This window comes from Cryptomeria japonica, chromosome 2 (genome assembly GCF_030272615.1).
Source record: "Cryptomeria japonica chromosome 2, Sugi_1.0, whole genome shotgun sequence".
Lineage (NCBI taxonomy): Eukaryota > Viridiplantae > Streptophyta > Pinopsida > Cupressales > Cupressaceae > Cryptomeria > Cryptomeria japonica.
Genome location: NC_081406.1, coordinates 603,626,390 through 603,640,086, shown reverse-complemented (window position 1 = coordinate 603,640,086; position 13,697 = coordinate 603,626,390). Strand labels below are relative to the sequence as shown.

The 13,697-nt window shown below is 36.9% G+C and overlaps 1 protein-coding gene across 5 annotated transcripts in view; it reads left to right on the top strand.

Moving 5' to 3' along the window:
• Positions 1–13,697, top strand: part of LOC131062991 (ATP-dependent DNA helicase SRS2-like protein At4g25120) — a 224,596-nt gene that overhangs the window by 156,461 nt on the left and 54,438 nt on the right. For 4 of the 5 annotated variants that reach the window (XR_009111007.2, XM_057996739.2, XM_057996738.2 and 1 more), the window contains exons 19-20: positions 10,042–10,260; positions 10,394–10,432. The exons of the other annotated variant lie outside the window; for it this stretch is intronic. Coding sequence is in view for 3 of the 4 variants with exons in the window: in XM_057996739.2 (XP_057852722.2) it covers positions 10,042–10,260; positions 10,394–10,432 (258 nt within the window). In the remaining variant the exon portion in view is untranslated. The remainder of the gene's footprint in view (positions 1–10,041; positions 10,261–10,393; positions 10,433–13,697) is intronic. 5 annotated transcript variants of the gene reach the window in all.

Sequence of the window (13,697 nt, the reverse complement as noted above, 5' to 3'; positions counted from 1 at the left end):
AACACAACATATGTGAGAGAATGCCACAAAACACACACTTATCATGAAGGTAATAAAACGTAGACAACATGCATAAGTCGAACAGAGGCAAGAATAATGATTTCAATTCATGCTCAGGCAAATGGCCAAACTTACAATTCTAGAAATACAAGAAATATGCAATCTTCAAGAGAAATGAAAGAGAAGAAAGTAGCTCAAGCCAGTAGGGAGAGAACCTTTTACAATGAGGCTTAACAACTTATATATAGCAAACTGGTTGTAGAGAAGAGAACAATTGTCAAAGAGGGGAAGCCTTGACCCTAGTGTACGTAGAGGAATGTCGGTTTTGGAAGATAGGGAAGTGCACAGATCTGACATGGTTGCACATGCATGAAACCCATCCATACCCCTACAAGGCAATCCCAAGAAGAAAAGACTTCTAGAAGGTAGATTGCTTGACATTCCAAAGTCAGAGTATGCAGACTTGACATGAAGGTAATCAAGTAACCATAAATAAGCATGGCCTTGGACTCCACTTGATGGCAATCCTGCAAAAAACATTAAATGCGCCCATGTAGCTCCATGAATAAAAGTAGACGCAGGAGTTGGTGGAGCATTAAGAGTATTGAGTGTTGATCATGCCATCTTGAAGTGTTGATGTCATTGGAGGTTGGACATCGAGCCTCAAGAAAACGCTGCAAGGGAGAGGAGGTGGGAACCTCAGAGTCCAAAGGGAAGAGAGGGAGGAGAAAGGAGGACTTCGGATTTCAAGGTTCGGGGAGACAGGATACCTCTTCCCAAAAGGGAAGGGGTAGACTAGTTCCTAAATCTCGAAATCCAAAAGGAAAGGGAAGGCCGTGTTGCAAGGTTTGGGGAAACGGGATACCTCTTCCCAAAAAGGGAAGGGGTAGATGGGTTTCGTAAATCCCAAAATATGGAAAGGAAGGGAAGGTTGGGTTTTGGTGTTCAGGGAGATGGGATACCTCTTCCCAAAAAGGGAAGGGTTGACTAGTTCCCTGAATCTCGAAATTTGTAAAGGAATGGAATGTCGGGTTTCGGGGTTCAGGGAGACGGGATACAGACCGGTTCCTTGAATTTTGAAATTTGGGAAAGAAGGGAAGGTCAAGTTTTGGGGTTCGGGGAGATGAGGTACCTCTTCGAAAAAAGGGAAGGGGTAGACCGATTTGCTAAATTCTGAAATCTAGAAGGAAGGGAAGGCCTGGTTTTTGGGGTTTGGGGAGACAAGATACCTCTTCCTTAAAAGGGAAGGGGTAGACTTGTTCGCTGAATTCCGAAATTCGGAAAGGAAGGGAAGGCTAGGTTTCGGGGTTTCGGGAGATGGGATACCTCTTCTCAAAAAGGGAAGGGGTGGACCGGTTCCCTGAATCTCGAAATCTGGAAAGGAAGGGAGGGAGAGAGGAACAATGGACTCCAAGCTACGAAGGCAAGACGCAAGGGTGAAGGGAGAAGGCTTGAAGTCCGCCTCATGATTAAAGAACACTTGAGCATTTTCTTGATCCCCTGACTTGCTGCTTGATCAATTGCGGTAGAACTGGTCCATGTAACATATCTTTGATTGGTTCTCACTGATGGAGCAAGGGTTTCATTAAATGACCACAATAATAGTTGCTGTAAAACATAACATAGTGATGGCAAGCTTCTTACCTATTTTTTAGTCTAGGATTTGAGTTTCCCCCATAGCCACACAACCACAACTCAACCTTGACTTGGCAGTCCTAGTGATTCTGAAGTTGGCAGGACTCAAGCAGGTTCAATACGAACTATGCCAGAGACAAAATAATTCAAACAAAGATTAGATAGAAAGTAAATAAATCAACAATTCAAACATGATCCTTCCGTGTGAATACATTTTAAGAAGAATTTTCAAATCAAAGATTGATGCTTTGGTTTAAAATGATAGACAAGAAATAGTTGGTACACATTGCTAGCAAAGTTCAAAGGAAAGCTAGCAAGATTAGATAATTGTTATTTCCATAAGATTCTTGGTTTCACACAACAACCATTTGGTGCATATGTGTTAGTTCATTGATTGGCAACCCTCTCTGATCATGTGCTAATAATGTTAATAGTGTGAAAAGAAAAATGTGAATACCACCCATGTCTTTGTTTCTAACTTAAGTGTTAAAAAATATAAAAACAATAATGTGATTATGAGCTCTTTGTCTCACACCCTTCAGGTGATTGTTTGGTAGGATGGCATAGTTGAAAGTATTTTGATTCTTTTGAGGGATGTATATGTTATGGTAAGTCTTTCAAGCGAAATGGAGTTTATAAAAGATAAAGCAACATACAATGCTTGCACTCGGTCTGGTAAGGGGATATGTGCTTCCGTTTTTCTTTGATTCATTAGACAACAATGCAAATCTGGAACAATAGATTCCTTGAATTGTGAAGTTGGGTCAACTACATTTAAACTTCTAGACATTCGCTAGCAGCCTAGCACTTTCTATCCTTCTAGCAGCAACTGTTTAAGGAAAGATCCATAACTGTAGAAGGATATGCATTGAAGGAGGTATGTAAGGACTATGATCCCCAATGTGCAAGTAGTTGGAAGGGAAGGTTACATTGGAAAATATGGCGTTTTCTGTATTTTTCATGCCTAATGAAATACTCTAGGAGTGGAGAAATATTTTGTGAAAATTTGTATCTCTTTAAATATCTTGATATACATCTCATCCCTTTCTTGATAAAAGGAATTGTGTATAAATTTACTAGATAAATGCTTTTAATTTTCAAGAGATTAACTTTTCAACTTCATGATAACCAAAAAAGAGGAAGAGTCAACAAGATGTTATAGAGATTCGGAGGTACGAAACAAAAGGGAAAGGAATTATTTTAATGTCCATGAATAACCAAGAAATATCAAAGGGACTAGAATGTACATTTGGTTTAATGGCAAATAACTAGGGCCCAAAGGGCCCCAAATTTTGAAGCAAAGACAATGAAGCAATAAAGTCAAGAAAAACAACGAAATAGATAAACACGGTTTAAATTGAAAAGATAATTGACAAACTAGTAAGTGTATGAAGTGTGAGGGAAGATCTTGCATAGTAGTGATAGCATATGAAGAACCAGGATGAGGAACCAAAAACCTTAGGTACTAGTATTTTGGGATTTGTAGGAGCCAATGACATTGTCATCGATCATTATAGGAATACCAATGAGGAGTGAGAATATTCATTGGGGAAAGTTTTGTCAAGAGGTTGGGCTTGAAAATTCTAGGAAGAAATCGTTTTTGCATAGAATATCTCCTAAGTCCTAACACTCAAAAAAAAAAAAAAGAACTATCGGTGGTTGAGAAGAAATTGATAATGTGGGATTATCTTGGAATATGTGCTATGAAAAAGGGGTGTTAGAGGGTCCTTGACATCGAGAAGAGATAGAGCCCTTATTAATCATAATTAGAGCAAAAGTGTTGAGGAGTGTTAATTGTAGTAGATCATAGGGATGGGTGATGTTGGACCAATTTATCTCCATCTATAAATGAATCTATAGTATCCAAAGGGCACCTAACACTAGCAACATTTGTGATGGGTTGAATGAAATGATCAATCTAGTAGATCTTGGGCCATTGGGAAGAGATATGCAATTAAATGTTTGAACATCACAAAGAAATGAGATTTCATAGTAAATCAGACATTAGAAAATAAAATGGTCCTTAGACTCAACCTCTTGGAAAAAACACAAATAGCAAATCCTTTCACTTTGTAAAATATGATGGTCTGTATTATATAAAGTTGGTGGGAGCACACTTGTAACTAGCCATGAGATAAATGATGTTGAAGATGCTTTCGACAAATAATAGTCTCATGAACAATCTATAAGAGGTTCTCATTATAGATAGCCAATTGGGGGATGAGATAGTTGAGATGAGGTCTAGGTACCTTTGATGTATTGGCAATAAATGTCATCTTTGATGGATTAGTTGAGCACCTTTCTTTGAAAGAAGGTGACACAAATCACATAAGGAGTACTTGAGAGGAGGAAACCTATCAAAAGAAATGTCAATAGATTGGAAGAACAAATGGACCTTGAAGAACCAGCATTGCCACATCTAGAGGGACCCATACATGAATCTCGTTTGAGGAAGTCAACAACAAATGACTTCAATAGGGCAAAGCAAGACCACCATGGATCTAAGCTTGCGCATAATCCAAGTGAGTTTGAAGATATTCTTGAGATGAAGTGGTTGGGTGGATATCATGGTTCAGATAATGCAATGAGGAACAATCCATTTGCATTGGATCATATGCTTCAATATTTGTTTTAAACCCCTCAACCTAAGCCATGTCGCAAGATCCCAAGTGAATGCCCCAAATCTCAAAACCATCATTATCATGGGCTTAATCAATACATTGAAGAGGTGCATCTTCAATGGAATATCGTAGAAATGTACCTAAAAGCATGGCACTCAAGCATAGAGAGCAAGACACATCCCTTGCAAAGAGGAGAATGAGAGGCACACCACAAAGAAAGAGGACTAGTAAACCGAACTTCTAGATGGTAATAAGAAGTGGTGTATCTCGATTGGGCGCTATTTGTGGAAGGAATGAAACATGGAAAGAGCATCCTCGTTGGTGTTGAAGGCATGGCCATAGATTTACTATAGTGAAATTGTTTTATTCATGAAATTGGAAGATTTGATTCTATATATATATTTTTATAAAAATGGTATTTAAAAAGAAATGCAGTTTCAGTTTAGGAAAATGCTTGTGATAGCATCAGAAATGGTTGTAGGAATGCCGAGAATTGGTGGTATTTACATTAATTAAAATATTCTGGTTAATATAATCTAAGCCACTTGTTCTTTTTTTGTTTTTGTTTTGAGATAATGAAGTAACAAAGTCTTTCATTGATGTAAATAGAATGCAAAAGTGTGCACTCCTTTTTGCTTATTTTACTATTGAATTCCTAATTTTCTTCTCTCCAAATCATGTGGGCAATTCACTTTTTCCCAATGTTCCATAGTGACGCGTCTCCCCCAAAAATCATTGAGTTTCCGAGACAGGGACGTCCCTTGGACGGGGGGATGCGTCCAGGACGTCTGTCTGCCGCACCTCCACCTTTGCCATGACTCCCAGCCAAAAAGGAGATGTTTCTTGCATTCACCAGTGTAGGAGAGATGTCTCTCAGGGAAGAGATGCCATGGGGAGACGCGTAGACGTCTCTTGAATGCCTAGACGTCCCTCGATTGGGCAAGAAATGCCCAGACGTCTCCTGCAATGGAAAAGTAAGAAGTCCGTTTTTTAAACAAAATAACAATAAAAACAACAAAAAACGTAACCTTAAAATGCCTAAAGCTCATAAAAGAGACTTTTAGTCTCATTTCAGTCATTTGCAACCACAAAAAAGTAAAAAACATTTGATTTAATCTAGCTTGGAAACTAGGAAATTGAATCTCAGGAATCAAGAGGTGGATGGTGGACTGCATTTTGAATCAGCAAGCTTGGAAGAGGATTAGAGGAAGAAGCTTCTTCATTCTTGCTGCAAGATTGAATGTATGCATTTGTCATTCTAAATTCTTTCAAAAGAAAATTTGTTCATTGGTCAAAATTTTTAATTCAAGAATCAAATTGCAGCCATTAGAAACAAAGAAATTCAGAAAAAAAAAACTTAGAAACTGAAAAATTGTTGTTTGCTTGAAGTTGAATATTAATAATCAGCATCATTATCACTATTATACTATTAGAAACATTTCTTTGAAAAAAAATTTGTTTGCTTGAAAAGTTTCCAAGCTTTTTTTTAACATTGTTTGTTGTAGCATCATTATCATTGTCACAAAGAGCTCTAACACCATGAGTGAGGATGAGGAGGTTGAAATTCATAGTGAAAAGGAATCATCTGATGAACCTAGCATAGAATGGGGGGTTAGGCAAGTCAAACTGAAACAAGTTCTGATGGTAGTGGAAATTTCAGCTGCCCTATTGAAATCCTCAAAAAATGAGCGAAGGGCAAATCCAAAGTCACCCTTAAAACAATTTGCATCTAAGGTACTAGCGAAGCTTGGGACAGATGTGTAATCTTGAATGGTTTGGCAGTATTACTATAACTAATGCTCACTTCCTTCTTGTTCGAGGCAAAGGTGTAGAAGTATGCAACAAGGTGCATAAAAACTTGAAGTACAGGACTGAAATATTGAAGTTATGGTGTTGCAATGAAGATGAAGTACTTATGTCATGTACTTTGCCACATAGGAGTAGGGGTGATCAGATTTTTGTGGTTTCTTCTTCTACTTTGTAAACTCAAAGCCCACCAATTCCATCCAGTTTAAGGGGCAGTAGAGGCTAGGGGAAAACGTAAGATGACTGGTCCATCTTCACAACCATTGGCTGATTTATTTAAATACGCAGGCAAAGGATGAGGCAGAAGATGCCATTGGCAAACTCTTCTTTGCCAATGGCATTCCATTCCACATGGCCTGCTCTCCTTATTATAAGGAAGCTGTTGTAAATATAAGGACGGGACCATCATAAGTGCAACTTGGTGGGACTAGATTGAGGACAACAATCTTGGATCAAAACCGTTCCAAGAGTAATATTTTGAAGAAGAAGATGAAGAGAACGTGGGTCACAAGTGGTTGCAATAGTCATGGATGGGTGGATAGACATTAGGCATCATCCACTCATCAATATCGTGGTTACATCTATAGTGGGCCCTTATTTCCTTAGGGCTATTGATTGTTCAGGGTATAGCAAGGATGCTCATTTTTAGTTCCAGATCCTCAAGGATCCTATAGAGGAAGTTTGGTCACAAAATATAGTGTAGGTAGTGATAGATTGGGCCCATGTGTGTAGAGCAACATGAAAGATGATTGAGGCAGCCTATAGACATATTTGGTGGAGTCCTTGTTGTGTGCATGCCATGAATAATGCACACAAGGACATGGGTAAAATCAGATGGATCAAATCAATTGTTAGTGATGCTAGAGATGTGTAGATGTTTATCTGCAACCACAATACTTCACATGTACTCTTTAGGACCTTCTCCAAGAAGGAATTCCTAAAACTTGTAGAGGCTTTGTATGCATTATACTCTATTCTCTTGGAGAGGATGCTTGAGTTGCAAGAGGCATTGCAACTAATGGTTATGATAGCAAAATGGAATAGGTGGCCTGAGTCGAAGACACAACAGGGGTTGAGGGTGAAGGAGGTGGTGAAGAATGATCTCTTTTGGGCTGATGCCAAATATATTGTGTCCATCATTGCTCTAGTTTTCACAGTTATTAGATTTGGGGATTCCAATGCACCTTCCCTTGGAGAGGTGTATGAGTGCATTGATTCTATGCTTAGTCAAATGAAGGTTGTTGTGCGTGAAAACCCTACATTGCAATTCTGCAATGAGCATATTCAGCCAATCATTCATCATAGATGGGAGAAGCTCAACACTCCCTTACACATGACTGCCTATGCATTGAACCCGAAGTGGTACGTGCAAAGGCTAGGCAAAATTACACCTACAGAGGATCCTGAAGTGAAAGAAGGATTCATTAATGCAATTGACAAAATATATATTCCTACATAGGCTAGCCAGATTCGTGTTGAGTGGACAAAATTTGCCACTCTATGGGGATATTTAGAGGCAGAAAAGATAGATCTCGAGATTATGTCACTAGAGGATCCCAACTTACGGTGGACTATGCATGGGCGTAAACTTTTGATAGCTACTCTAGCCATTCGTTTGCTGTCCCAGGTTTCTAGTTCTTGTGCTGTTGAGAGAAATTGGTCTACTTACTACTTCATCCACTCCGTTAAGGGGAACATGCTTACTTCTAGGTAGGCGGAGAAGCTTGTGGCGGTACATAGTGCATTGCGTTGCATTGACAGCAACACATCTATGTACAAGGAGAGTCCAACAGTCAGATGGGATGTAGAGCCAGAAGAGCCAACATAGATTGATGATGATGCTACACAGACAGGGCTGGTTGGTATTGGTATAAATGATCTTGAGAATGTGGGGTCCAGCAATTTGAGTGATGAGGAGATTAAGGAGTTTGGTGAGGAGCTTGGGGATGATTAGAGTCATTAGACTCTACTTCTAGAGTTTATACTTCTAGTATACTGTATTTACTATTTAGTATTTTGTTTTTGAAGTTTGAAGTGTGAACATTGTTGAATCTTGATAACTTGATCAGTTGATTGTAATTTTGTGAACATTGGATTGTGATTAAGATGATTATGAAATGATTTTTTTTTGAAAATTCTTGTTCTAATGTCTATATTTGATATTTTGAAATTTGTTATTTGAATACTAGACTCTAGTTATTATGTTGTACATCTTTATCTTTTTAAAACTAATTTTCCAAGTACTATATGTATTATGTCAACACTGCTCCTCAAAACTTGTCCCCCCGTCCCCCTGAGGAAACGTTCCCAAACCCCATGGAACTATGCTTTTTCCAAATCCTGCTTTCAATACTATTGTTGGATCTCATGTAAGAAGGTTTTTGAGCCTGAGGGAATTTTTTTTCAGTTGAAACTAACCCTAATTTTCATTTGATGGCCCCCTTCTATTGGGCTAATGTGCTATCTATGTAATGTCCCCACTTTGGAATACAATTAATTGGTAAATAATAATAAAAAAATTAAAATTAAAAAGAATAAAAATAAAACTAAAAATTAAAATATAAAAGAATATAATTAAATATAATTAAAATTTAATTAAGTTAATGAATGGTCAAAAGAGATGGAATGAAAAGTTGTGACTCCCTCAAACATGAGATATAAAAGGGGGAAGAGAACATCATTTGAGGGGGGATAATTTCAGAATTAGATGTGTAGATATTATTTAAATAAAAGTGTAGATCTGATTGTGGAAAGTTGTGTTCCTTTCAAAGGGCAGAAATAATTAAGAGTTGCACTCTTTCAAAGGGTGCTAATGATGAAAGGGTGTGCCTCTTGCCAAAGGGCATACACGATGATGAGGTGTGACCCCTCCCCCTCATTGAGAGATATAAAGGAAAGGAATCAAAGCATCCAGTGAGAACACCATCACTATCAATCAGATCAGATCAGAACTGTTATTAAGTTACAGCCAGTAACATCCTTGTTCTTGGTGATATGCATGGGAATGTGCTTAATATATGAAGTCTGATGATATTCTTATACAGAATTTAATAGTAATATTAATATAGACTGCAATATGAATGACAGTCATACTTAATTCAATCTACATTCATAATAGGGGACATTACAATCTGCAAGCAATAGAACATTCTTCTTGCTGCTCTAGCAAGTATATCAAATTGTGTTCCTGAGAAACTCTCACAAAAGGACTTACCTTCCAATTATACACTGATCATATTATTTTCAAATATCAATGATACATTTGAAGGAATGGTCCAGTGAATGGTAGACAAAGGAGCTGACATGGCACTGTTCCAGCAGTGTATCTCACTCCTCTCTCATTTCCAATTGCAGAAGGAGAATTAGTTTCTTCAAAATTGTGTAAAGTATCGACTTGAGTTTTTGAGTCTGCCAACTATAAGCACATCGAAAGTAGATCACTAGCCATTCAGAAGAAATGCACCATTTTGCAGATACAAACACAGGTGTTTGCCCATCTTCAATCTCAACATGTGACCCTGCACTCAAACTAGGACTGCAATTCTAACTTTCAAGAATACATTGCTAGGAATCCGTAAACTGATGCTATTCACATTGGCCTGCAGATGACAGGGAAAACAAATCTACTTTGAATGCAGTCATCTACCTTATATCTTGGTGGATACCCTTACATTCTAATTTTGTTATTATAGTTCTTTTATAACACAATTGTATAATCATACTGTTGCTAGTCTTTTCTTTTAAAGTGGACATACAATAGCTATCCAGGTTTCTCTTATGCACTCTTGCCTAAGGGCTTTGCCAAGGAATTTTATAGATTGCAATTTTCCTTATCAATAGCAAATGCTAAAATTTCCTGAATGTTATTTCTGTCTTAAATTGTGTTTGCATTTGAATTTATATTTTGGATATGGTTGATACAAAATATGTACTTCAGTTCAGCATTTTGTTGATCATAACCAAGGTTGATATCATTCAGGTTCTTGATTATCTACTAGATGATGTTTCTGATTTCTTGTCCAATCATTTTAACTCCTTGGAGAAAGATGGGGAGGAGGAAACAAAAAAAGCTGATCAAGAAGGCTGCATGAAAGTCCTCAAAAACTTTCTTGATTATTTGTCTACAAGGGAAATGGACAACTTTAAACAGCGAAGGAAACACAATCAAAATTCTGTAACTTTGACAACGATGCATCAGGTTACAATTTTTCTGGCTGTGTGATGACTTAATTACTAATTATATCCTTTTAATGAGCTATATCCACTCATTAGGTCTTGAGATTCAATTGTATAATTTTGCAAATAGCTAAAAATTCATCGATTTTGTGCAGTCAAAAGGCTTGGAATGGGACACGGTGTTCATTGTGAAGGTGAAACAAGAAAACATCATGATCCTTCTTTTGTCTTTTATACATGACTATTGATTAGATTATTTTTCTGCTTTTATTTATTCTTTGGATTTTTTGACTTTCAGAAAAGGAATTTTTGCATAAAATTTCAATTTGGTCATGCTCATCTTGTATACTGCATTTTTTAATTATTAAGTTTTACATTTTTATGGATAAAAAACAGCCCAATTTTGCCATCTTTTTTGTGAGAGAATCAAGTATAAGTGTAATATAAGATTATTATACAAAATCGTTTCGTTTAACGTTCATAAGATAAAGGAGCAATGAACAACTGTAACTTACTTTATTTCTGAGATATAGAGTACTTAAATTCTGAGATATAAATCAGCTCTAAACCTGATGTTCAGTTGGAGTGATTGCTTGTATTTTGAGAATGAAAATTCTCTCCCTAAAGGAACTATAAAAAATTTCTGTAACATTGTGCTAGAATTTTCTGTAGAATTATCCTCTCTTGGTTAAGGTCATGGTTTAAAAATTTAGCATTACACTGCTTGCTATTGGTTGAATTTTGAAACCTGCCAGTCCAAGAACACTTGAGGGTTTCCTATTAAATGGTTTTCTTAAACTATCCTATTGCTTTAAAAGAGCATTTAATCTGAGCGATTGGATGTTCAAACTCCTAGGCTCCTGAATGGCTGCAGGGACAATAAGGGGAGTCTTTGTAGAGAAACTAGTAGTCCAACTAATGAAAAATCTGCTAATAAAGCATGATCATGATCATTATGAATCAGTTAAATTTGTTGACCAATAAAATATCTAGAAATCTGGTCAGGCTCAACTTGTATGTTTTAGTGATACAAACTGTAGAGATATGGATCACACGGGAGGCGGTTAGTCCCTTGTCATGAAGCCCGAGGGGAGCGTTGACCATTTTGCCAACATTAACAACTCCCTTCTTGCCGATATAAATAAGATTATCAAAATTTATATGTCCAAATCTTTTGTGCCACAACCAAGATTCATGAAGTAGACTCAAACAACAAGTTTCATTCTTAGCATCATCAAGAATATATAAATTGTTCATTGCCCTACTTGCATCAGCATTATGAACACCATCTTTACTAATTTTGCAGCAATTAGAACTAAAAGTTAAGCTATGACTTGGATAACACAATTGACTAACACTGAGCAAATTATGTTTTAAGCCTTCTACAAATAACACATTCTCAACTTTAGTTTTTCCATCATTCAACATAAGAGTACCTTTTTCAGCTACCCTTGTAGATGAATTTCCATCATACCTTACCTTTCCACCATTGGATTTCTTGAGAGTCAAGAACTACTCTCATCTCGAGTCATGTGTCTGGAGCAACCACTATCCACCTACCAAATATCTCTCTCATTATGTGTAAGAAGAGTTTTTTGCACAATCATAGACTTTGTTTCAACCTCTTTCTCTTTCTTCCTCCACACTTTGGTTTCCTTAGCATTGTTCTTAACATCTTTCTTTGAGAAATCTGCCTTGCCATTCTTCCAAAACCTTTCACTATGTCCAATGTTATTACATTTGTAAGAAACAAAATTTCAACTCCTCAAAGGGGTAAAACATTTTTGATTCACAATTCTGAAATCATTTCTAAAAGACATTCTACAATTTATTGCCTTGTGTCCAAAGTAATTACAAGCATAATAGTACCCATGAAAGAAAGAATGATTAAACTTGGTTAAGAGTTCTTGTCTATTACTGGTGGGTTGCTATGTTTTTTGTAGAAGAAATCTTTGAGCCATCACCATTCAGAGTCTGCTGTTCATCTTTTGAAAACTTAGAGCTTTGACCTTCTTCAAGGCCAACTCCACCTTTATTTGAAGACTGTTTTTGAGAAGCTAGTAGATTCCAATGATAGTGTTGATGATTTGCCTGATTTCCCAAGAGAAACAATTTTAGCTTCCAATTTATCACAGTTTTCTTCCTTCAACTTAATCTGATTTTTTAGATCTTCGTGAACCTTCTTAGCTTCTTCAATCTAGATTTTCAGGTCATCTATGAGCTTCTTAGCATCATCAAGCGCATGTGATTTTCTGATTTTTTCTTCACTTTCTTCTTTGAGTAGCAACTTCAGATTTAGAGTTTTCTTCTTAAAATTTTAATCTCACTAAGAGCACCTAAACAATTATTGTTCTAGATCCACTTCTCCATCTTTTTCATCAAAAATATCTTCATCTTCTTGATTTTCAGCGTGAGTTTCTTCTAGAGCCTTAAAGAAACTCTCATCACTTTGAGATTCCTCATCACCTCCTTTAGATGAATCACTTTCCTCTTTTGAATATACTCTTTTTGGATTTCCATGTTGTTGACGTGGATGAAATCGCATTGCTGCAAACTCCATACGGCCAACGCAGAATAGAATAGCCGACTGATTATCCTACTCTCTCTTGAGATAAGGAAGTCTCTAATGCTGTTTTCTAAGTTTGATCAAAGGAGACTACCTCAAGGTTTCTTTTGTCAGGTCTTGACTGCGGGATCTCTCAGTGGCTTGATGTGTTTATGCTGGAAACACAAGGGGGCTTACGTTTGATTGGTAATTCCATATACGAATTCCCAGGGACCTCTTTTGGTTTTCTTTCTTGTCAGGTGATGTTGGTTAATTTGAAGCTGATTTAGCAAGACTGCAGATTTCTAAAAAAAAGGGGGATAAAATTGGGAGGAAAGAAAGGAAGGGTAGGGAGAAAGAGAACGGTAAATGTTAACTAGGACAACAGATTTACTCAAGCAGACAGACACCTCCGGGAAACCAAATCAAGCATCATCAGTCATTCAGACACAATGTTTGCATAAACTCAGTGCAATCTTCAAAGGAGAAACCAGATTTTCATATTATCAAATACAATATTAGAACTTCTACATTCATGATATGTGTACATTTGATAATCGAACTGAATCATAAAATAGCCCAGATTAACCATACCATTAGAGGATAGCTGATTGCTTTTTTCCTTTCTGCATGGTTAATCTGGGCTATTTTATGATTCAGTTCGATTATCAAATGTACACATATCATGAATGTAGAAGTTCTAATATTGTAAAGACCTTAAGATTTTTTGAATAACCAAACTATCATCAACTTTCTCACCAAGACCCTTAAGAGAATTCACCACTTCATCTACTCTTAGAAAATAGGTTGCAACATTTTCTTCTTCTTTCATTTTCAAACTTTCAAATTCCATCCTGTGAGTTTGAAGCTTGACTTTCTTCACCTTTTCATCTCCTTTATAGGCATTCTTGAGT